Below are 22,500 nucleotides of genomic sequence, written 5' to 3' on the forward strand. Positions count from 1 at the left end.
AAGAAAGGTCAAATGAGCATATGGAAGGTGCTAGTGTACAACCAGAGGGGCTTATGGAGGAGACAATGAAAGAGCCAAGGAAGCCAGTGGAGGAGCCAAAAGAGCCTATAGATGAAACCCTGGATGACGAAAGCAGGCCTACGGATGAGCAAAAGGATATGGATAAGGAAAGCAGGCCTAGAGATGAGCAAACTGATATGGATGAGGCAAGGATAGATGAGGAAAGCAGGCATACGGATGAGCACAAGGTTATGGATGATGCAAGACGGCCAATAGAGGCAGAGGAAAAGACCTTGGAGGAAACTCTGAATGAGGTAGAAAGAGCCATGGGGGAGACCCTTGATGAAGATGTGAATGATGACTATGAAGATGTGAATGATGAAGCTAAAGCAGAGGAGAGCAACAACAACAACAACACTACAGAGACCCAGTATGGACCCTTCCTACCTGTAGATATGGTTGTTCCGGTAATGTATATTCAAGTATGGAAAAATATGTTCAGCTTCTAACTACTTATATGTACTTGTCAACTTTTACAGAGGTTGATTATCTTGGACCTCAATGGATTGCTGTTGATGCGCGTGCCTCTGGGTGACACAGAACCCTTTGAGGATTTGCAAACATTTCGGATGGGAACTTGTTGAGTCGTGGTTCGTCCAGGAACCAAAGAATTTATTTAGTTTCTTCTTCCGTGCTTCAGAGTTGCCATATGGTCTTCAATGCAAAGGCAAAACTTGTCGCCACTAGTTACAATAGTTTGCGGTGTATGCGGTGCTCACATGTAAGATTTTGCCTTTTTGTATGATCAAAGAAAATGTGTTACCGTCGAGGGCTACTACCACCCTAAAAAACCACATTTACCTCTTTTGTACAAACCGTTTAGCCAAGTCAATGTACCCTTTGATGCAACTAATACACTACTGATTGATGATACTCCCGAAAAGGGAGAAATAAATCCACCGAGAACAACTATCTCACCACCTTCTTTCGAGGGGCATTCCTTTGATTTTTACCTTGAAGACATTCTAATTCCATACTTACAGAAATTGTATCTCAGTCCATTGTTCACGGACGAGTATGTACTTTCTAATGAATTAAGATGACTCTTCTATCATGTCTTTGTCTTGTCTAACATTGAGAGAGAGAGAGAGAGAGAGAGAGAGAGAGAGAGATTTGACATGCTAAAGAAATGTATTTCAAGAACACTTATATTCACAGGGCACAATTGACAAATGAGCTCAAAAAACTTCATGTATTGAAAGTCATTCGTATACACTTGGGTTCACAAGAACCTCTGTTACATTGATACTATTTCAACCCGACCATCCAACTCTTTGCACAAAATATATTTTTCCCTTCGCCGCATCAACTTATGGCCAGCTAGGAAAAAGGAAAAATCTGAAAAGTCCTTGTCCATTGACTCTTCAATTATGTCATGCCGCAACTGCAGAAGACTGCATAGCTCCCTTATTGTAACCACCAACATTAGGCCATGCTCTTTATCAATCACTTCCACATCCACAGCAGGATTTACTTCCAAACCTGCAGAAATCTGGTCCATAGGAATGTACTTACCTTTGAGCATTTGTGATCGCATATACCAAAAAGAGACTAACAGTGATTGGCTTGCAATCATGTACTTGACAACTAGAGTGTCAAGCGCGACCTCGCACCGTATGCCAATCTCTTCCTTTACATACCATCCTCTGTCAAGAAGTTTGTCACAGGATGACTGCTGAAATGACTTGCACATGAACATAGTTTTCGTAACACGGATATTGTAGCTATGAAACAACTCTATGAAGAGTGCAGCAGGACAAAAGTTTGCAATTCTAACTAGTTTGGTGGGAATAGAGCTACGTAGAGACCTCTGTATATCCTTGTAGAGCTTACTTCGCATTGCCTCCACCATTGTTTCCTCGGGAACTGGCTAGTCTACAGTGTTCCAATCGGTTGGTAGAGGCAGTTTCACCAACATGCCATTCTTATTCCCTAGTTGAGTTGGTAGAAGTGGTCATAGAAAAATATTCCTTCATTAGCCAGGCTTTTGCTGCTCCTCCCTGAATACTGTAGAGAACCAATGTGGGCATGAACAACAAGGAAGAGGCCTATTATGCACTCCACAAGCTCCCATTGTTCACAAGAAGAGGGATAAACATCTGCAAATTTTATAACAAGAGTTAAACTAAGAGTATCAACAATAAGTAAAAATGAAAAATCTAATGTAGTTGAGCTGTGAAGAATGGAGACATTGCTCATAAGAAGAGCGATAAACGTTGCAAAATATATAAGAAAAGTTATAATCAGAGTATCAATAAGTGAAATGACAAATCAAATGAAGTTCAGATGTCAAGTGTACTTACAATTGCAACGTGGTTGATGTCTATCTGATACATTTCCATCGTTTGCTATCACGTCTGGATGGGTAAGCACATACTAAACAAGAAATTCCTTTACAGATCTTTTGCCGATTTCAACTTTGAAATCCAACACTCTGGCCTTCCATGCTGAGCGGTAAACATTGATACCACTAGACCTCTTGGGTCTTCTTGGTTGCATGATGACCCATGAACCTTTGTTTATCCTTTGTCCAACCCATTGGTTCTCTGCACTTATTGAAGTTGATATTGTAATTGAGGATATGCTACTACTTGGCCTTCTAGGAAAAGTGTAGCTGTTGGTTGTTGGTGTGAGAGACAGTAAACACCTAGAGCTTCTTGGGCGAGAAGACGTGGAATCCATAGCTCTCAGAGAAAAGCTTTAGTGGAGGGAGATTCACTTTGAAAGCATTCTAATGGAGGGAAAGTGTTTTAGAATTCCAATATCTTGTGCGGGCTTAATGGTCACCCTCCAGTACGTTAATGACCATAAGAGAATATCAGTAGTGGGACAACACAAGCACCTAACAGCTCGGTAAAAGCAAGGAAGTTACGATGCCACAATCCTAGATTCGTGAAAGTTTTTAGGCTATTTTCCTATTTTTTGAGTCTTTCCACGTACTTTCCTACGTAACGTAGCCCTATGTTTCTCTCTCTTCATATGGCCCTCCAAATGACCTCTGAAATTTCCTAATGTAGATCTACGAACAAGAAGAAACGTAGAGAGAGCACGATGAAAAATAAAAAAGAAGGAACGATATGTTTGACGCTTAATTTTGACAGGGCATTGGTATGATTGACACTATAATTGTCAATATGATTGATGGTATGCACATCACTATGACCGATAGCATGTATTTTTTTTCCAAAAAATCCTTCTCCTGCTAACTGTTACGGCATTAGCCACACATGCGATCCTGCGGAGGTCTGGACACTGCGGATCAGGAGTCGTGTGGTATGCGGCGGCCGTGGTGGCAGTTCTTGACAAGATATCATGGGACAGGAGTGTGTGCACTATTCTCGATCTACGCTCGAGCAGCGGTTGTATATGGAGGGGCATACATGTCTTTTGATGTAACCCAACCAATCTCTATGATATTCATGGCATCTACTATTGTAACTCTGTGTGCGGAATACACATGAATGAAGCAAGAGGTGTTCTGTGCCTGTGTACTGTGTACTGTCTTCTATCGTCATTCTATGTGTTGATGTTCATATAATGTAGTTGCGGGTAATCATTCCCGTAATGCCTATTGCCCCTCTGCGGGCAATAGCCATTACATCTGGCAACCACGATGCGTGATGGACGACCTGCGATGAATATGCATGCGCACTAGGTCACAGGGTCCGCCTGACCCTGTGGTTCCAATTGTAGGAAGACATCGGAGGAGGGGCGGTTCAAATGAATTTGTTTTTTCTTCACCACAGATTGAGGAATCTGTATCTCCATCACCAAGCCCGATGCGTGATAGGCGGTTGTGGCGAGCGAGGCATACTCCACACAGTCAGTCATGTCCTCCTGTCGTACGTTCACCCTCACCCACACAGGTTTCTCCACCACCGTCTCCGGTAAGCAGTCCGGGGGTGTCTCCGCCACTATCTCCACCTCCTAGTGCTCGTCAGCTTTTTTCGGGAGGAGGTACAGTTGGGCAAGGGGTGATGGCTCATCCTCAGATTAAGTATAGTCAGTTTCGAGGTCTTTTGAGCGAATACCCTGATGCACATTTACGCCAATTCAATAAATCTTATGGATTGAATCATCCTGGGGTGGTGATTCCTCTTAATCAACAATCAGTGGTTGAATCTACACTTTCAGGGAAAGCTGCGAAATGGTTATCTGAATACCCTGATGATCATTTTCAGACGTATGTTGACGGATCCACAGCGTTTCTACGAAGGTTTCGAACAAAAAAGACAGTCCCTCAACATTTGGAAAAGCTTTGAACACTGTGGCAGAAGTCATTGCCAGTGGAGGATTACGCTGCAAAATTTCGGATGCTTTTGCAGAGGGTACCTCAGGCACAAAGGCCAGCATCCGAAGTGCTGAATGATTATTTTTTGCGGGGGCTTAATAAAGATCTCAGGACGGCTATGGCAACAGTGGATAAGGTAACTACTCCATTGGATAATGTAATTGGTAGGGCTATAGTAGCAGGAGAAGCTTTAGAGGATACGGAATCTCCAAAGAAATCAAAGAAAAAAGACAGGAAGAAATCTCATCGGAAGTCGCAAGACAGTGGCAGTGATAGTTCGGAGTCGAAATCCGCAGTATCAGATTCCTCAGACTCAGGCAACAGCGATTCGGGGAAAGAATCGGAAGAGACACCTCGGAAAAAATCCCAGCGTCACGGGAAAGGTGTTTCATCCGGGTCGTCGGAATCGTCTGTGGTGGCTAAAATTCTGAAGGAACTATGGTGTACCCAATGTCGAAATCCGGGCCATGCTGCTCAGGAGTGCACAATGAATCAGAAGTGGTGTGCGATTTGCACGACCAATACTCATAATACAGTGGAATGTTATTTCAATGTCCGGGGTCGTCAGAGTCGAGGAGACTCTTCTACCTGGCAACAACCACAGATAGGGCAGAGACAAGAGCCTGCTGTGGCGATGACTCATGCTCATACATCAGAGACTCCTTTGCAAGGTCAAGCAAGAGGACGGGGTCAAGGGGGAGGACGAGGTCGCAGAAGAGGTGGCCAAGATCCTAATCACCCCAAGACATGCCTTTTCTGTTTGGGGGATGGACACTGGCGATCGGAGTGTACTGAAGCTATGGAATACGATCGGAAGAAGCAGGAACGCGCTACAGGGAAACAGCCTACTGTGGCTATGGTTCAGATTGAAGGATTGGAGGAGTCGGATCCAGTGGTTTCATTAATCACGCGATCGGGTAAAAATGTGGTTCCCACACCCGATGTAAAGATTCCGGATTGGACGGCTCAAGAAGAAGTGTGGAAAAAGACTGTGTCTTGGTTGCCACAATCCGCACCACCAGTGAAGTTATCAGGACCATCTACTGTGGGCCTGGAAATAAACGAAGAGAAAGCTGAAAATAAGGAGGATATTAGAGACGAAGAGGATTGGAATTCAGTTTGAAAAGAGGTCCTCACGTCGCCAATAAAAGTACCTCTGGGTTCATTGCTGAAATTGGTCCCGAATTTTCATAATGCATTGCTACAACAAGCGTCCACAGAGTTGAAGGAAGTCGCCATTGGGAAAGTTGAAAGCGAGGAGGATGATTCAGCCCCGTTGCCGACAAATAGGATCACGGATACCCGCATTCCGGAGCTTTCAGTTAGATACCATGGAATATACATTGACAAGGTACTATTGGATGGAGGAGCGGGAGTAAATATTATTACTCAAGCAGCTTGTGAGCGGTTTGGCCTCAGTGATTGGGATCCTTCCCCCTTTGTAGTCCGCATGGTAGATCAAAGAAGAGTGCAACCAGTAGGTTTACTTCGGGGCATTGTCCTGGATGTGGCGGGCTTATCCTTTGATGTTTCCTTAGTAGTCTTGAATATTGAAGATCATAATCAGGATTATCACATTATTTTATCTTGGGGAGACCCTAGTTACAACAAGCGAGGGTAAAGCATAATTGGGAAGCAAATATGCTTACAGTAAAGAAGGGTAAAATAAAAGTGCGGGTGATGTTGGGAACATGCAGACAACCAGTTCAGGAAGCATGGCTGGTGATAGCAGAAACAGTACGTATGGTGGAAGGATTAGAAGAGGATGAAGAGGAACAATTTCTGAAAGCCAATCCGGATTTGGTCTCCTTATATCTTGCGGATATTTCTCTGGTTCCGAAAGGGAACTCCGTGGAGGTTTCAGGAACTCCAACAGGAATAGGGGAGCCACAACAAGTGCTTCCAAGTTCTGAATCATTGGAGGACGTTATTCAGCCGGAACGTGCGTTTGAGGCACAGATGGAAAAAATTACAAGGGTTAAAGAAGATGAATTAAAGAAGGTCTTTGTTGGGGAGCAAGCGAAGTCGCAGCCCATATACATTAATAAGCATCTTGAGGCAAGTTTTAGAGATGATTTGATCAAGTTACTGACAGAATTTAAGGATGTTTTTGCATGGGAATATGTGGATATGTAGGGATTGGATCCTAAGTTTTATCAGCATACGATAAATCTGAAACCGGATGCGGTGCCAGTGAAGCAGCACTCATACAGGATGAATCCGAATGTGGCAAAGCAAGTTAATATGGAAATTGATCGTCTTTTGGAAGTGGGTTTTATTACCCCTATTGATAATCCGGAGTGGATTTCTCCAATTGTGGTTGTACCAAAGAAGAACAAGCAAATCCGAATTTGTGTGGATTACCGGAAATTGAATGCGACTACTATTCCAGATCCTTTTCCTCTTCCATTCTTGGATTCCATTTTGGATGATGTAGCAGGACATGAGATGTATACTTTTCTGGATGGGTTTAGTGGATACAACCAAATCCGAATGGCATTGCGGGATCAGCCAAAAACAGCTTTTATTACCACATGGGCTGTGTTTTCCTGCACAGTGATGTGGTTCGGATTGCGGAATGCGCCTTCATCTTTTCAAAGGGATATGTTCCAAATTTTTGGTCCTTATTTGACGGATTTTATGAGAATTTTTCTGGATGATCTCAGTGTTTTTGGAGCGCAATTGGAGCACTTGAAGCAATTACGGTTATGCTTTATGAAATGCAGAGAGGTAAAATTCAGTTTGAATCCTTTAAAAGTGTGCATTTTCTGTTCGCAGTGGCAGGCTATCGGGGCATATAATTTCGAAAGATGGTATTTCCATGGATCCGGATAAAATAGCCGCAATTATGGAAGCACCTCCACCGCGGAACCAGAAACAGTGTCAGATTTTCCTGGGTCAAGCCCGTTGGCATGGGAGGCATTTGCGATTTGTTGCGCATTTGGCAATCCCGATTACTCAGGCAGCGCATGCTATAGATTTTGAATGGACACAGAAATGTGACATGGCTTTTCAAAGATTAAAACTTCAGCTATCCAAAGCTCCGATTATGCTTGCTCCGAATTGGGGTCAGGATTTTCATGTGTTTGTGGATGCTCCGGATCGAGCTATTGGCAGTGTGTTGATGCAGGAACAGAGTCAAGGATGGTTCCGACATGTCTATTATGCTAGTAGACGATTATCATCTGCAAAAAGAAACTATTCAGTAACCTTAAGGGAATGTTTAGGGATGATTTATTCAGGTTAAAGAAATTCCGGCACTATCTGTTGGGCCGACGTTTTTTCTTCCATGTGGACCATTCGGCTCTTTTATACCTGGTAAGGCAACAGAATTTGACGGGAAGATTGGCTAGATGGGTGCTTTTGCTGCAGAAATTTGACTTTGAGGTCATACATCTGCTAGGGGCTCAGCATGCGGTGGCTGACTACCTATCTAGGTTAGATTCCGGTGAGCCGCCGATAGGTGTAGCTGATGAATTTCCGGATGCATCTCTGTTTCTAACAGGAGTCGTTGCAAAGGATATAGCAGTTCCACAGCAGGCAAGGGTCATCCCTAGCATCCCATGGACATGGTATGAGGAGATGTTTCATTTTCTCGACAGCGGCAAAATGCCTTCCTTCTTGTCCAGCCATCAGAGGAAACGTATGGCTATCAGAAGCAGGAATTTTGAGATTATTATGGAAAAGCTCTATTATCGTACGGTGGCAGATATATTACTCAGATGTGTGCTACCACAGGAGCAAGAAGCAGTAATGGAGGAAGTCCATACCGGTATTGCGGGAGGTCACTTTGCAGCATTAATCACATCTCGAAAAGTTCTCCAATCAGGATTATGGTGGACCACATTGGTTCAGGATGCGAAAAATTATGTGCAACAATGTGATGTGTGTCAGCAATTGGGGCAACCTACCAAAAGGTCCATAATGCCTTTTTAGTCGGTTTTACCCTTGGAGCCTTTTCAAAAGTGGGGTTTGGATTTTGTTGGACCTTTTAAACCAGTTGGCAGCTCACACAGGTAATAAGTACATTTTGAAAGCCACATATTACGCCACCAAATGGGTGGAGGCATGGCCTTTGAGAGATAATACTACAGTTTCTGTGGCTGGATGCTTATATAAGGATATCTTTTCTAGATATGGCTGTCCTATTGAGCTGGTTAGTGACAGGGGTAGTCATTTTTTGAATAAGGTGATGAAGAGAATGCTACGGTTTTATTTTGTATTGCACAGGAAATCTTCGCCATATTATCCTCAGGCGAATGGGCAAGCAGAATCAACTAATAAGCAATTGATTCGGATTTTAACAAAGTTAGTGAATATGCATCAAACAGATTGGGATGTGAAACTTCCTTCCGCATTATGGGCCTATTGGACAGCTTATAAAGTGGCAACAGGATTGACTCCTTTTAAGTTGGCATTTGGCATGGAGGCAATCACCCCAGTGAAGCATGTGATTCCGAGCCTGCGGATGCTGATTGCGGATCGGCTTCTTCCGGAGGATTCTGTGATTTATCGTTTGGATGTTTTGCAGGAACTGGACGAAGAGCGGTTAAATAACTTTGCGGTGCTGCAAGATCTGCAATATAGGCGGAAAAAATGGTTGGATCGCCCGAAAGCACAGCAATTTGTTCGGGGACAGTATGTCCTGGTCTTTAATTCCCGTCTCGGGAAGATGCTGGGGAAGCTTAAATTACAGTGGTCAGAACCATTCTGGATTTTTCAAGCGTGTGGGCCTATCTCTTTTTATTTGGCGGATTTGTGGGGGGATGCTATTTTTGTGCCGGTCAATGGTTTCAGACTACGCCATTATGTTTCACCTACCCCGATTCAGTGCCCCTTTGCTGTGGTACAAGAGCCGGAAGCCGCCCTAATCATGATTGGGGATTCTTTTGCATGCAATCTTGGAAAGCGGGAAAGGCGCTATGATGGTTGCCACACCGTGGATCGCCCTATTTTGGGAACTCATTGTGAGAGGGTTACTACATGCAGACGATTCTTATTGTGCTTCTCCTGTTTTGTGTCTCGCGTGTCCTTAGTTCTATATTCTCTGCTCCTGCATCTCATCGTCACCATGACGGCTTCTCTCCTTCAATGTTTCCCCTTCACTCCCGTACAGCAGCTAGCGCTTCGACGAGTGGATGCCTGGCTGCAAGACTTGCGGCTACGTGTGTTTGCCAACTTGGACTAGCAAGGGATACCTATTCACATGCAGGCAACGGGTTTGATTGAGAAACTGGCTGCTGGAGATATTGTGGTGCTGAATAATCAACAGATTCAGTTGACATCCGAAAGGATCTCCAGGTGTTGTTGTTTACCCAACGATGGCGTGGTGCGCGCGTCTCATGTGATCCCTGCTGCAGATGTCGAGTAGGAGTTTGGTTTGAAAGTAAAAGGTGAATATAAGCTTTCAGGGTTGTCAAATGTGGAAACCAAGGATGCGTATCGATGGTTTCTCGAGGCGATTTGGCTACAAGCCAAAACCTACACCATCTCGACCAGAGCTAGAAATGTTTTGCATCCGGCCAACTTTGGGCCAGTGGCTTGGGCAGCTGTTGTCAGAGAAAGACTGCTGGCAGAATGCCAAAGAGTGATGGCACAGTTGGGGCAAAATACCCCAACCAATACAAAAGTTGGCCAACTACTTACACTGATCTTTCCACTAAGGGAAGTTTTTCCTCTCACCCTGCGTCCTCATTGTCACTTTGAAGATGATAGATTGGTGGTCCAAGGGACTGTTGCTCCTCTGTCGCAACCGCAAATTTTGGCAGTTCCTGTTGGGGGGGAAACACAACAGCAAAATGTTGGCACTGGGGATTTTCCGGGTCCTTCGACGGCAGTGGTATCCTCTGGAGTCCCAAAGATGGCCACTACAAGTGAAGGATCAGGATTAGCAAACCGCAAGCGCGGCAGGGAGGAACAGCAATTTTCTACACCACCTCCGGCGACTGCATCTCTTCTACCGGAGGATTCTGCGGTGGCACGCTGGCGCTGCCGAATGCAGGAGAGAGTGGCAAGTGCTACTCCGCTGAGGACAGGCTCTCCGGCTGCGGATGTTCCTTCGCAACCAAAAACTTCTGGAACTACCATTGCGGCTGCCTTGATGGGAGGTACTCTTCCCGCAGCGCTACCCTAGGAGGCTACGGCAGCAACCCCTGTTGACCAAATACAGGCATGCGGCACTTTTTTTAGCAGACTTGCAGAGTCTATTCATGCGGCCTGGCCAGCCCCCACCACAGAGGGAAGAGTAAATGAGCTGGAAGCGCAGGTAGCGGCCTCGCAAACTCCCATTGCTGAGTTGTCCAATTAGAATGAAGAGCTGACTGCAACAACCCGCCAGCAGGATGCAGAAATACAAATGCTATGAGGGGCTAATGCCGCGTTTTTGGCTTCTATTCAACAGGAACTACTTCATTTGAGAACGCAGTAGAGCCTTGCCTCATACTTAGCCTCGCACCCTGGTGATGTAATGATCAATATGAATGATTTGGATGCATTCGCAGTAGAGATGCAAGAGGATCTCCGTGTCTTTTTGGACAATCAACTTCAAACCTGGAGCATACGCTTATCTGCTGAGGTGAAAGCGCAGCCACCCACTCATCAGGTTGTGGTGCAGCAACCTAAGTCATCCAACACTGACAGCTGTAAGAGTGTTGTTCCCGAGGGTTTTGATGTTGCTGATTGGGCGCAAGCTACAGAGGATTGTGCTGAAGCCCAGGCTCATGTATCTCGTTTGCAGAAAATGATTCGTCAATTTCGTAAGGAGCGGCGCAGGGTCTGTTTTTGGGTGGAGACCTTGGCTCATTCTTTCTCTCTCAGTCTACCACCTTGCCCTCCATTTTGGTCTACTCTTAATAGATATCTTTTTCGCTATTATCCTTTACATACACCTCTTGCTCCTTTGCCACAGGCACCTCAATCTGTTTCTTTACCAACACAGTTTATTCCTCGGGCTCCTTGGCCGGAACATATTGAGATAGCCCCACATCTGTTGGATGAGGTCTATCGGGCGCATACTGCAGATTTTAGAGGCTTTGGCTACATTGATATTTCCTCTTCACCAGAACAGATCGAAGGGAAACAACCGGAACCTTCCAACCAGAGGGGATGAGTGTGGGTTCGCGCAATCCACCGTGCATGCCAGGTGTTATGGCATTAGCCGCACATGCGGTCCTGCGGAGGTCTGGACACTACGGATCAGGAGTCATGCGGTATGCGGCGACCGTGGCGGCAATTCTTCACAGGATATCATGGGACAGGAGTGTGTGCACCGTTCTCGATTTGCACTGGAGCATCAGTTGTATATGGAGGGGCATACCTGTCTTTTGATTTAACCCAACCAATCTCTCTGATATTCATGGCATCTATTGTTGTAACTCTGTGTCCAGAATACACATGAATGAAGCAAGAGGTGTTCTGTGCTTGTGTACTATGTACTGTCTTCTATCGTCATTCTATGTGTTGATGTTCATATAATGTAGTTGCGGGTAATCATTCCCGTAATGCCTATTGCCCCTCTGCGGGCAATAGCCATTACACTAACTCACCTACTGTCAAACATATCGACCCAGTGACTCGATGTTGTCGGTAATCAAAGCGTCTGTCTTTGAGCAACCCCTTATAGACTTGTAGTGATTTGACTTTTATGCTCACATATATTAGTATCAGTGCCACAACTTAGATATGCTCAACTCTTCCAACTTCAGTAGTACCTAAAATAGCTAAGTCCCTTAAACACAAAGAATATCACTCGAAGCTTTGGTAGTAATGCCTCACTCATTTATTGGATTAATTGCCAAAGGATGTGGTGTGCATGCTAGCAACTTGACTCAAATTCTCAAGCTTATCAGAAATCTGTCATTAGGAACTTGCAGGCTTGATTCCTGAAAAAGAGGGTTGTTGAAGGACAAAATTTTCAGTGTCCAAGAGTTCATGACTTTTAGATATAGTCAAATTTTTAGGATGACCCAAGAGTTCAAGAACAAAGGGAAGAGGTGTTGAAGGCAAGAGATTTGGCTAGCAGCAAGAGGTGTGTATAGATCCCAACCACCAAGACTTAGGTGAAGGCCAACTATGGAAGATACAAAAGGAGCCATACACACACTAATGAAGACCATAAAAGAGACGAGCCCCTTTATTATGAGGGTTGGCAATATGATGGAAGAACTAGTCATAGTCTTGCATAAACCTTACCCTTTGTACACAGAGTCTTGATTGGGCCATTGGGCTATTGTAACTATTATCAATGTTGTGTCCATTGATAGTGATCCATGTTGTCTTGAGAATATCTCCTATGTTTAATTTCAGTACAAAGCTTTTGCATGGTTATGTATTGTGCTTCTTGTTAAGTCTAACTCATGCCACCCTAAGGCCTCATAGCCTTTCACTGTCGGGGTTAAGGTCAACCACAGACTTCCCTTGGTTTCAACACTTTGGTAGCTTTTAATGACAACTCAATGTCAACGCGAGAGAGAGAGAGAGAGAGAGAGAGAGAGAGAGAGCACATGTTTGAAAAAGGAGAAATGTAAGTGAAGCTACAGCCAGAATAGGACATATGTTGCCAAGCTTGGCACCCTTCCCTTCTAACGCATATTATATATGTATTATTTTTTCTATTGAAACAATTGATAAGCTCGCGAGGTCTGCCTAGAGAAAGAAGAAATATTTAAAGCTATCTCAAGTTGCCTCTATTTATGCTAAAGACATTTACATCATGAAACATATTTACACTTTAAAATGTAAGGGAGTAAATTGTACGAATCACCACACTTGACAAAATTGGAGAGAGCACGAAAACAAAAAATATTGAAGGATTACTTAAACCAAAATAATAAGTCACACTAGGCCAGTAAGAGTAAGATGATAAATGCATGGATAAGATGACTCTCATAGATAAGGACCCTGCGTTGTTCGCGGGGTGGCTCCCCTTTTAGCCGATGTATCAGTAACCTCTAAGAGCTATCATGGCTTGGCATGAGCATGACAAGAATATGTAATTTTTTGTGGTTGTCAATATAATTTTACTCACCAATGTGAGTTTTTCCCTTTAAAAAAAAGATGATTTGCATGGAACTTTTGCCTGGTATTAATTAGAGGGAGTGAAGAAAGAAAGACTTAGGAAGGCTCAACGGTTCCCAACTTCAAAAAGTCCTCAAAAGTGTTGCCTTCTTTTCACACTGCAAGCTATCTCATTCCAACTTCAACATCTCAATCGATCTTTAGTTACTTCAAGATGTCAAGCTGTCTATTTCAACAGGCTCTCACAACAAAAGCTCACTAAGACTTGTCAAACCTAAAGAAGTGATAAGCTCTAGAAGTGCTAGGTGAGTCACATATTTCATATATGGCTTGTCATCATGTGCCTTGGAAAATATTGGTAAAATTCCACACCTCACCCTCTTTGGATTTTATTTGATTATTGCAGAAAGAGTAAGGTCACACGATGAGCCACTTGTTACAGCGTGCTAGGTTTGCTAAGGAGTGAGCCTAGACAAGTTTGAACCTTGCTTATAAGAAAAGGGACCAAGATGATTCAATGGCATCATTGGGCTTGGCAGATAAGGCAAAGAGAAGGCCCCAAATGAGGAGGCCCTAGGCCTGTGGAGGCCGAGATGGATCCGAATTTGCCGGCTCAACCTTTTTGCCTTGAATTTAGAGCAGGGTTTCACATAGCATTAGTGGGTTTAGTGGTATTAAGTTAGCATTAGTGGGTTTAGTGGTATTAAGTTCAAATTACAAATTTATGGTGACATATTGTTAAAATGAATTTAAGGATACTAAAGAGACAAGACCCCATGAAAATATTAGTGTTGTTAATAAGGTAATATTGAGCTTTTTTTAATGTACTAGACTCACCAATGATATTCAAAAGAGAGATCACGTTTCCTTTTTGTAGGTAAAGTCCACCCTTTGAAGAAGAAAGGAAAGAGCCACTCCCTCTGTTTCAAAGGATGTGGAAAATCCTGGCATGCCTCAGACTCCAAGCGTTAAATTGGCGGAAGTCCCTGCTAGCTTTGCTGAAGATGATGAATGCTGAGCTGCGAAAGACTAACTCTAGAAGGGGCTTTCTCCATCCCTTCAAGAGTTTTTCCACAAGCAGGGTTCATTGGAGAGTGCAGCCGCCGCTGTCGCCAGAGAGACCAGAGAAGGACGGCCGCAGCGGCGGCTTCTTTGCGCAATTGAGGCGAAGCTTCACGCTTGGTCAATATCGCCCTTCTTCTTCTTCTTCTTCTTCTTCTGTTGCTGCTGCAGAGAACAAGTATACGAGGTCGAGCTCTGTGCATGGAGGGACGTGGGGGAAGCGCATGAAGCAAGGGCTGTCGAAGCCGCTAAAGGTGGTGACGGACTCGTACGTGGGGTGCATGATGGGCATCTCCGAGGACCCGCGCGTGGAGGCGCTGCAGAGCATGGGCTTCCACAGCGCCAGCGCCTCCCACAACGTCTTCTTGCAAGCCTCTGCCAGCCGCCGCCTCGACCGCTCCTCTTCACCTCCGCCTCCCCATTCTCATTCTCAATAATCAATCATCTGTCTACAGCAAGGTTCGATCACACCTTCAAATTGCTCCCTATCCCCACAGAGAATAATAATGTGCATACCATCGGTGAGAAAAGACCCCCATCTCCCTTAGTGTTTTAACCCACACCTACAAATTTCCAAATAAAGTAGGTCTCCGCAGCAAACCAAAAAGCCAAAGAAAAGAAGAGCACACTTTAAACTCTTCTGGTTTGTAGGCCAAAATTTCAAGCATTTGCTAGTAATTACACTAAATTTTCCCGTTTTTCTTCAAACCTAGCCGGGATTTTGCAATTTTAGCCAGTTAAAAATATACTTAACCTCGGTTTTTGGCGAACCCTGGTCCACAAGTGAGCAACTTCTTCACACAATTTTATAAGATCATTCCTCTCCTTTTGGTTAAGGCCATGTCTATTAGTCCTACAAGGAACTATTCATCATGACGTTGTGACAATACCCATTTATCCTGACCAATGGAAATATGTTTACCCATGTGAAATGTTATTGCCCGATAACGGACCCAGTAGGGTAGTAGGAAGAGAACTTGTATATCTACTACTACTTTATGGAGCTTAAAAATTTAACTAGTATATGACCCGCACGTTGTTGCGGTGGCCAAGAGAAAACCTATCTTTTTGGCATCCACGTTGAGTATCCACTTTTTTGAATATCACGCTCCCACACCCTTCTCCCCATGATGACATGGCTAACGCTATAGTACTATCCATGGAGTAGATAACCTCCACCCATCCCAAGAACCCTCTCTCCATGTTTTGAGTTCAAGTCTTATCCGTTCAAGCTTTGAGGTCTCTTTGGAATGCTCTTTTGACATTAAGAGATTCCCCTCTTTTTCTTTTCTCTCTCAATGTCGCATGGAATCTCTGTGTGTGTGTGTGTGTGTGTGTGTGTGTGTGTGTGTGTGTGTAACAAATTAAATTCTGAACTTAATGCCAAACATGCTTGTGTTTTCATTGGTTTTAGTAAAATGTACACCATTAGTAGGCAATGAAGCCCAATCAAACTAACGGTTTCCAACCATGACCAAATGCTTGCTTCAAAAAAATTGAAGCATAATGTACTTGTTGCTTATCAATCTTTTCCACACTTGATGATCATCTCCCTCTAAGCCTCTGCAGTCATCGCTCTTCAGGAATCTTATCTGCCCACTCACGTTGATAACCAACATAAGGAGATACTCTGCATGGCAATTCGAATAGCTTCACAACGCTCAAGAGGGAGGGAGGCTGTTCTACGGGCTTGTTCCTCTTCCTTCGCTCTAAGCACGGCAGTGTCCTCTTCATTTGCCTCTCAGTATGATTGATATCATCTACATCATCATCCTCTTCATAGTTAGGGTTTAAATTCTATGTTTGCAGATAGTTGCAATCCGGCAAGCTGCATGTACACATGAAAGGGCGGTGGTAATGCGTGTGCTAGTATCCACCCAACCGTGCTATCTTATAGCCTTCCCCTAGCGTACACATTGTCCAGCCGTGCCGGTGGCCTTGCCCATAGGACCCATGTCCTTACATTACCCCCCCCCCCCCCCCCCCCTTGGAGAATCGTTTTTGTCCTTGAAAACGAACGTAAGAAAACGTTTCTGAAGTGCGGAGACATTCTCCCATATAGAACCTTCTTCAGGTCTATCTAGCCATTTTACCAACACCTGTCGTCTGACATGATGTCTAGTGCGAAGCTCATGAGAATCCAAAATCTTTTCGGGCTCATGAGGAATGCTTGGTGGTCCGATAAGGTCAACTAACACACCTGTGTCAATGACGTCATTATCATTCTGTCCTAGTTGTTTTCGTAAACGGCTAGCATGAAAACAAGGATGAACTCGTGAGTGCTCTGGGAGAGCTAACTTATAGGCCACTTGCCTATACGTTTGAGAATGGTAATCGGTCCACAATAGCGTGGTAAAAGTTTAACAACTTTTCCCATCTTCAGACTTTCTGAATGCTCCGGATCAACTTTGAGGAAAACCTTGTCTCCTTCTTCAAAAGTAGCAAGACGATGATGCTCATCTGCGTACTTCTTATATCGATCTTGAGCTTTCTTAACATTCTGTCAAGCAACTTGAAGCATGTCAAAATGGTCTTGGAGAAAATCCTTCGCTTGTTGTATCTTCTCCTTAGCCAAACCCACCATAAATGATGATCTAGGTTGAAATCCATATAAAAGCATAAATGGACTAAACCCTCTAGTCACACAAGGGTCAACTAGTATGTGAGCCGCATGATGCTGCGGCTAAAGAAAAGCATGGCCTCTATTCTTGAAACGCAATCGTCCCTCTGCAAGTGGAAAAATTACAAACTTTTTTTGATGTTGCCAGTATGTACTACCAAATATACAATCAATGCTCCATTATGTATGTATACGATCTTGGTCCCATACGCCAATAAGTTTCTCTAACAAATGATAGTAGCACCAACACGCTAGATGAAAAATTACCTTAAAATCATTGGATGCACAATTAAGGGCACTATTGACAAAAATTATCAGTCCCACTTCCCTCCTCTCTCTCTCTCTCTCTCTCTCTCTCTCTCTCTCTCTCTCTCTCTCTCTCTCTCTCTCTCTCTCTCTCTCTCTCTCTCTCTCTCTCTCTATGTATATATATGTATGAATGTATGTATGTATGTGTCATGAATTTATTTTCCCATGTTAATGTCTTACATAATTCCACATGTCGTCAACATGCAAGCGCACATGATTTCCTTAAAAGAGAGTCCCCTATTTGCATCAAATCAAAACAACCTAGAGCTTATTTACTCAATCCATGGTGAAAATACCACGGGTTATATAGATGTCAACCAGATATGATATCTTTATTTAGAAATCCCTAGCTAACAATCTCCTCGTACATTTATTTGACACATCAATTTCCTAGATGATGTTGCATGCATGATCACAGTTGGCAATATGGCCTAACTTAGCACCCATTGAATACACCTAAGAGCTCCTTTCCCTACCCATGTTGGTGAACAACAATCAAGACATGAAGCCCATCAACTTGTTGTGGTTTCAAAAAGTACACCACACTTCACATGCATAGATGAAAATACACACAGGAAGGTCATCAAGAAATTGGATGTGCTTCAAGAGTAAGCACAGTCCAAGATATGACAACCAAAACATTTTCAAATAGAAGCACAATCCAAGAAATGACATTTACAGCAGGACGTTCATCAACACTTAGTGTGCTTTAAGTACATGACACTTGTTGTACATGAGGATTGCAAATCATGACAACATTTTCCAACACATGTTGGCCAACATCATTGAATGTGTTTACTGAAGTCACTACCTTGCATAATACAACATGCCTTCAAAATGCAAACATAGGTACATGTGTTTGGAGAGAAGCCTAGCTCCACAATTGCTGAAAAGTTCAAGAATAGCATACACATGCCTATGTACTATTGCAGATTCCATATACTTGTTTAGGTCAGACAATGCAAATATAACCACACTACAATTTTGGCTTGACGTAGTGATTTCTCTACACCACATGATTTGCATTGGGAGACTTTTCTATTTTGTTGTAGCAATCTGTCTGCGGCCATGCACAACCATGTACATGATTGCTTCCACCTATTGCAACGGTATTGTCTGTACCAAATGCCCCATTGATACCCATACGTGGACTCTGTAAGCCATCATCAATTGGGCTTCTTGTAGGACCATTAGCTATTGGGCTCCTTGTAGGTATAATGATCCTCCCTAATGGCAACCCTCTACTCTTTCAAGCTTGCTATCACATTTGGACATGTGAAGCTTACACAATAGACTTAGCCTTCAACTTGCCATTCCCTTTTTGTTGGTATTCAACATATGTCTGTAATATCTCCTTTATATCAATAGCATTCCAAAGCAAACACTTCAAAAGGGAAAAGCGCAACTTTTGTAGCCCAAAAGAAAGGAGTGCCGAAAAACAATTTCTATTGCAATACTTTAACTAACAACCTCCTTATCAATTTTTTTCCCATGTCAAATTTTGGCATAATGTCCCATTCAAGGGGCAAGCATAGGTGATAACATATAGAGAAATAATGCACTACTTGCGTCAACTAACAATAGTCTAGGTTCTTAAACCTTCTGGGCATACAGATAGTAGAAGTAGATTGCATCTAAAATTACTCATATGTACGTTTTCCAAGTGTCTAAGTAGAAGAATTTTATACTTGAGTGCTTATCTAAATGCTTGAGAAAAACGTAGGTTTTACGTATTCTCACAAACAAAATTTTGAAATCAACTTTGAATTCTAATTTCAAAGATGAAAAAACCTACAAAATTTAGGGGAAAAAACATTGAAACATAGTAAAGTTTCCGTAAATTTTCTCATACATCGGTTTTTGAACTTAGGTTTAGTGTGATGCTACCTATAAAACTTGAGATTTAGCATTGTCCTGTATGTTGCCACAAATTTCCTCATATGTTAGTTTTTTAACTTAGGTTTGGTGTAATCCTACCTATAAAATTTGAGATTTAACATTGTATTGTATGTTGCCATAAATTCTCTAATATGCCAGTTTTTAAACTTAGGTTTAGTGTAATTCTACCTATAAATTTTGAGATTTAGCCTTGTCTTGTATGTGAATACTCGAGAAAACGTAGGTTTAGTGTAATCTTTCCTATTAATTTTGAGGTTTAGCTATAAATTCTAATTGGAGGTGAGAAAAAATCCCCAAGTTTAGCACAATCCCGCTTTTATGAATTTTGAGATTCACATCTAAATCCTAACTTGACAGTGGGAACGCCACAAATCTTAGAGGAATTTAGTGTAAAAAATTCAAATATGGTGGAGATTTTTCTCCACCTCATGCCTTTGCCATCTTGGATTTTCTCATGCCACTTTGGATTCGCACATGCCACCTTGGGTTCGCTCACCCTTCACCTTGATTTTGCTCGTCTTCAACACAGACCTTAGATTTGCTTTCCTCCGTCCCTCGCCTTTGATTTGAATTAATGCCTTTGATGATCGTGATTATGGAACCAACCTCTTATTCTTTCTCTCTCTCTCTCTCTCTCTCTCTCTCTCTCTCTCTCTCTCTCTCTCTCTCTCTCTCTCTCTATACCATTTTTTGACCTAGTAGACAGCAGTTCACTCTTTTGACCATAACTTGCTCATCCGAACTCCGATTTAGGTGATCTATAGCCTCAATCGAAGAGCACGAAGCCCTCTACGAATTGATATAAAGACAAAAAAATTCTATGTAATGGAAGGCTTTGCTGTAACAGCATCTCAGAAATGAAAAAACTGTCAAAACTTTTTGTTTTTGTTGCTGACTTGAAGCAATGTCAGACAAAACTCGCAAGGGTGGAAAAGCCACACTCGCCATGAAGAATGATGCAAAATCTCCAAGGAATTTGGATGCTAATCCAACCACATCATCTATAGCAATGGAAGCAATGATCATGGCTTACTTGATCTCGTTACAAGAAACTGTCAACAAGCAAGTTGAAGAGTTACTTGCACGCACTTGCAATGGAAAATGGCACTTTGAGAGTTCTCGTTGTGGAGAATGAGCACCTCAAGAAGGTTCTTGAAATGCAAACAACACACTTGATGCATCTTGAGAATGAAGTTCAAGAATGTAAAAGCTCTCTTGTTGACATGAATGTATTGAAAGAGCGCTTGAGCAAATTTGAGAGTGATCATGTATTGAAAGAGGAAACGATAGATACAATACGACATGATGTATGTGAGATGAGAAATGCATCCAAATCATGGGCTGATATATGTAAAGGATAATGTGGTTTCTACATCTCCTATCACGCAAGCCATTGTCCAAGCAAAGAATGTAGAGAATGTGGACACTCAAGAATTGCAAGAACGACAAAAACGCTCAAAGAACATCGTCATTCATGGAATCAAGGAGGAAAGCATGGAAACACCCCAATCTCTTGCGGTTGCTATTGAAGAGTTTTTTGCTACACACTTTGGCATGTCAGGAATCATGGCTTATGGTGCACATTGAGTTGGAAAACAAGGAGTCCCGCGCTCAGGAGAAAGACCTATTGTATGTACCATGGCTGATGAGGTAAAGAGAAAGATCATCTTTGACAATGGTTGGATCTACCTCAAAGGGACGGGTTGTAATGTATATGAGGATCGCACTCTTATGCAACAAAATGTACGTCGCAAAGCATATGAGGAAAGAAGCAAGAAGGTTAAGGTATCATCTCAACAAGAAAAGCCACTTGAGGAGGATGCAAGTCCACCCAACAAATAGGGACACATGATCTATGAGACCAACTCACGCTTGCAAATAAGCTTTTGAAATTGTAACGGGTATCCATGGAATGCGGGAATTGGCATTGATGAGCTTACCAATGACTCCGATGTGATACTTCTTGTCGAAACATGGGAGCATGATGCGCAACAAATTCTTGGATTTGACAAATACGATGTGCATTCTTATATGTGGGCCAAAAATGCAAAGCAATGAAGAGGCCAAGGAGGCGTAGCATGTATGACCAAAAAAGGTTTGAAAGATGTTTCCATTGTCAAAGAAGATAAGTATAAACGCTACTTATGGCTGAAAATCAGCCCACCAAATGGTCAAGTCATGTTTGTGGCTGGTTGCTACATTCCTGACTATGACTCCAACTTTTATGCTCGCTTGAATATGGATAGAGATCAGTCCTTTGTTGAACAAGAGGAAAACATTGCTCATTGCAAGGATCAAGGTGAAGTCATTGTTTTTGGAGACATGAATGCTCGCACAAATATGTTACAACACGACACACAACAAGTCGACATGCCGCATGTCTTAAGAAGAATGGATGGTTCATACATGTATAATCGAAGTTCTAATGATGCAAAGAACTGGATCACTATGGAAAACATTGCTCATTGCAAGGATCAAGGTGAAGTCATTGTTTTTGGAGACATGAATGCTCTCACAAATATGTTACAACACGACACACAACAAGTCTACATGCCGCATGTCTTAAGAAGAATGGATGGTTCATACATGTATAATCAAAGTTCTAATGATGCAAAAGAACTGGATCACTATGGAAAGTCACTTCTACATATGTGCAATAGTACCGGAATGCTCATTGCAAATGGTGTATCCCTATGGCAAGGCACCAATGACTTTACGTGTAGAAAGCACAATGGTGATAGCGTGATTGACTATATGTTGTTCTCGGAAGCCACTATAGAATGCATACAAAGCTTTACACTTGGTGAATGTTTACTTGGAATGTTCACACACATACAAAGCACTTGTTCAAAAGAAGAGGAGAAGGTGGGAAGTCAAAAAACAACATCTTTTAGCGCAAGAGAAAGCACATGCATGTGGCAAGTTTTGGCAAAATCTAAAAGGCAAGTGCATTGAGAGCTTTGGTGACTTGACTCTTGAGGATATGTATATGCATTGCAAGAACCTCTATGAGCAACCCAATGTTGATAAGATGGAGTGTTGTAGCTCCCTTTCGTTTATGTCTCCCTTCTTTACCATTAAAGATGTATGCCGCGTACTTGAGAAACTTGCACTCGCAAGGCAGGTGACCTTCAAGGTGTCAACGCTGAAATGATTAAATGAACAAGCAAGAAAACACGATATTGGATATGCGATATGTTTAACCTTGCACATCAGTATGGCGTGCCTCATGATTGGAGTGCAA

The 22,500-nt window shown here is 42.8% G+C and overlaps 1 protein-coding gene and 1 pseudogene across 1 annotated transcript; one reads left to right on the plus strand and one right to left on the minus strand.

Annotated features, from left to right (window-relative positions):
* Window positions 1–14,037: 14,037 nt before the first annotated feature.
* On the plus strand, window positions 14,038–15,658 carry LOC147419896 (uncharacterized). The gene has a single exon (XM_086505957.1). It carries the CDS (start codon window positions 14,299–14,301, stop codon window positions 14,863–14,865), a length of 567 nt encoding a protein of 188 aa, XP_086362083.1. The 5' UTR covers window positions 14,038–14,298; the 3' UTR covers window positions 14,866–15,658.
* Window positions 15,659–15,973: 315 nt separating this feature from the next.
* LOC147419897 (uncharacterized) overlaps window positions 15,974–22,500 on the minus strand; it is a 10,579-nt pseudogene continuing 4,052 nt past the window's right edge.

Source organism: Adiantum capillus-veneris, chromosome 29, assembly GCF_014529385.1.
Source record: "Adiantum capillus-veneris isolate H3 chromosome 29, ASM1452938v2, whole genome shotgun sequence".
NCBI lineage: Eukaryota > Viridiplantae > Streptophyta > Polypodiopsida > Polypodiales > Pteridaceae > Adiantum > Adiantum capillus-veneris.

Coding starts and splice junctions, on each gene's coding strand:
- LOC147419896 (XM_086505957.1), top strand. CDS start 14,299: ATGTGGAAAATCCTGGCATGCCTCAGACTCCAAGCGTTAAATTGGCGG.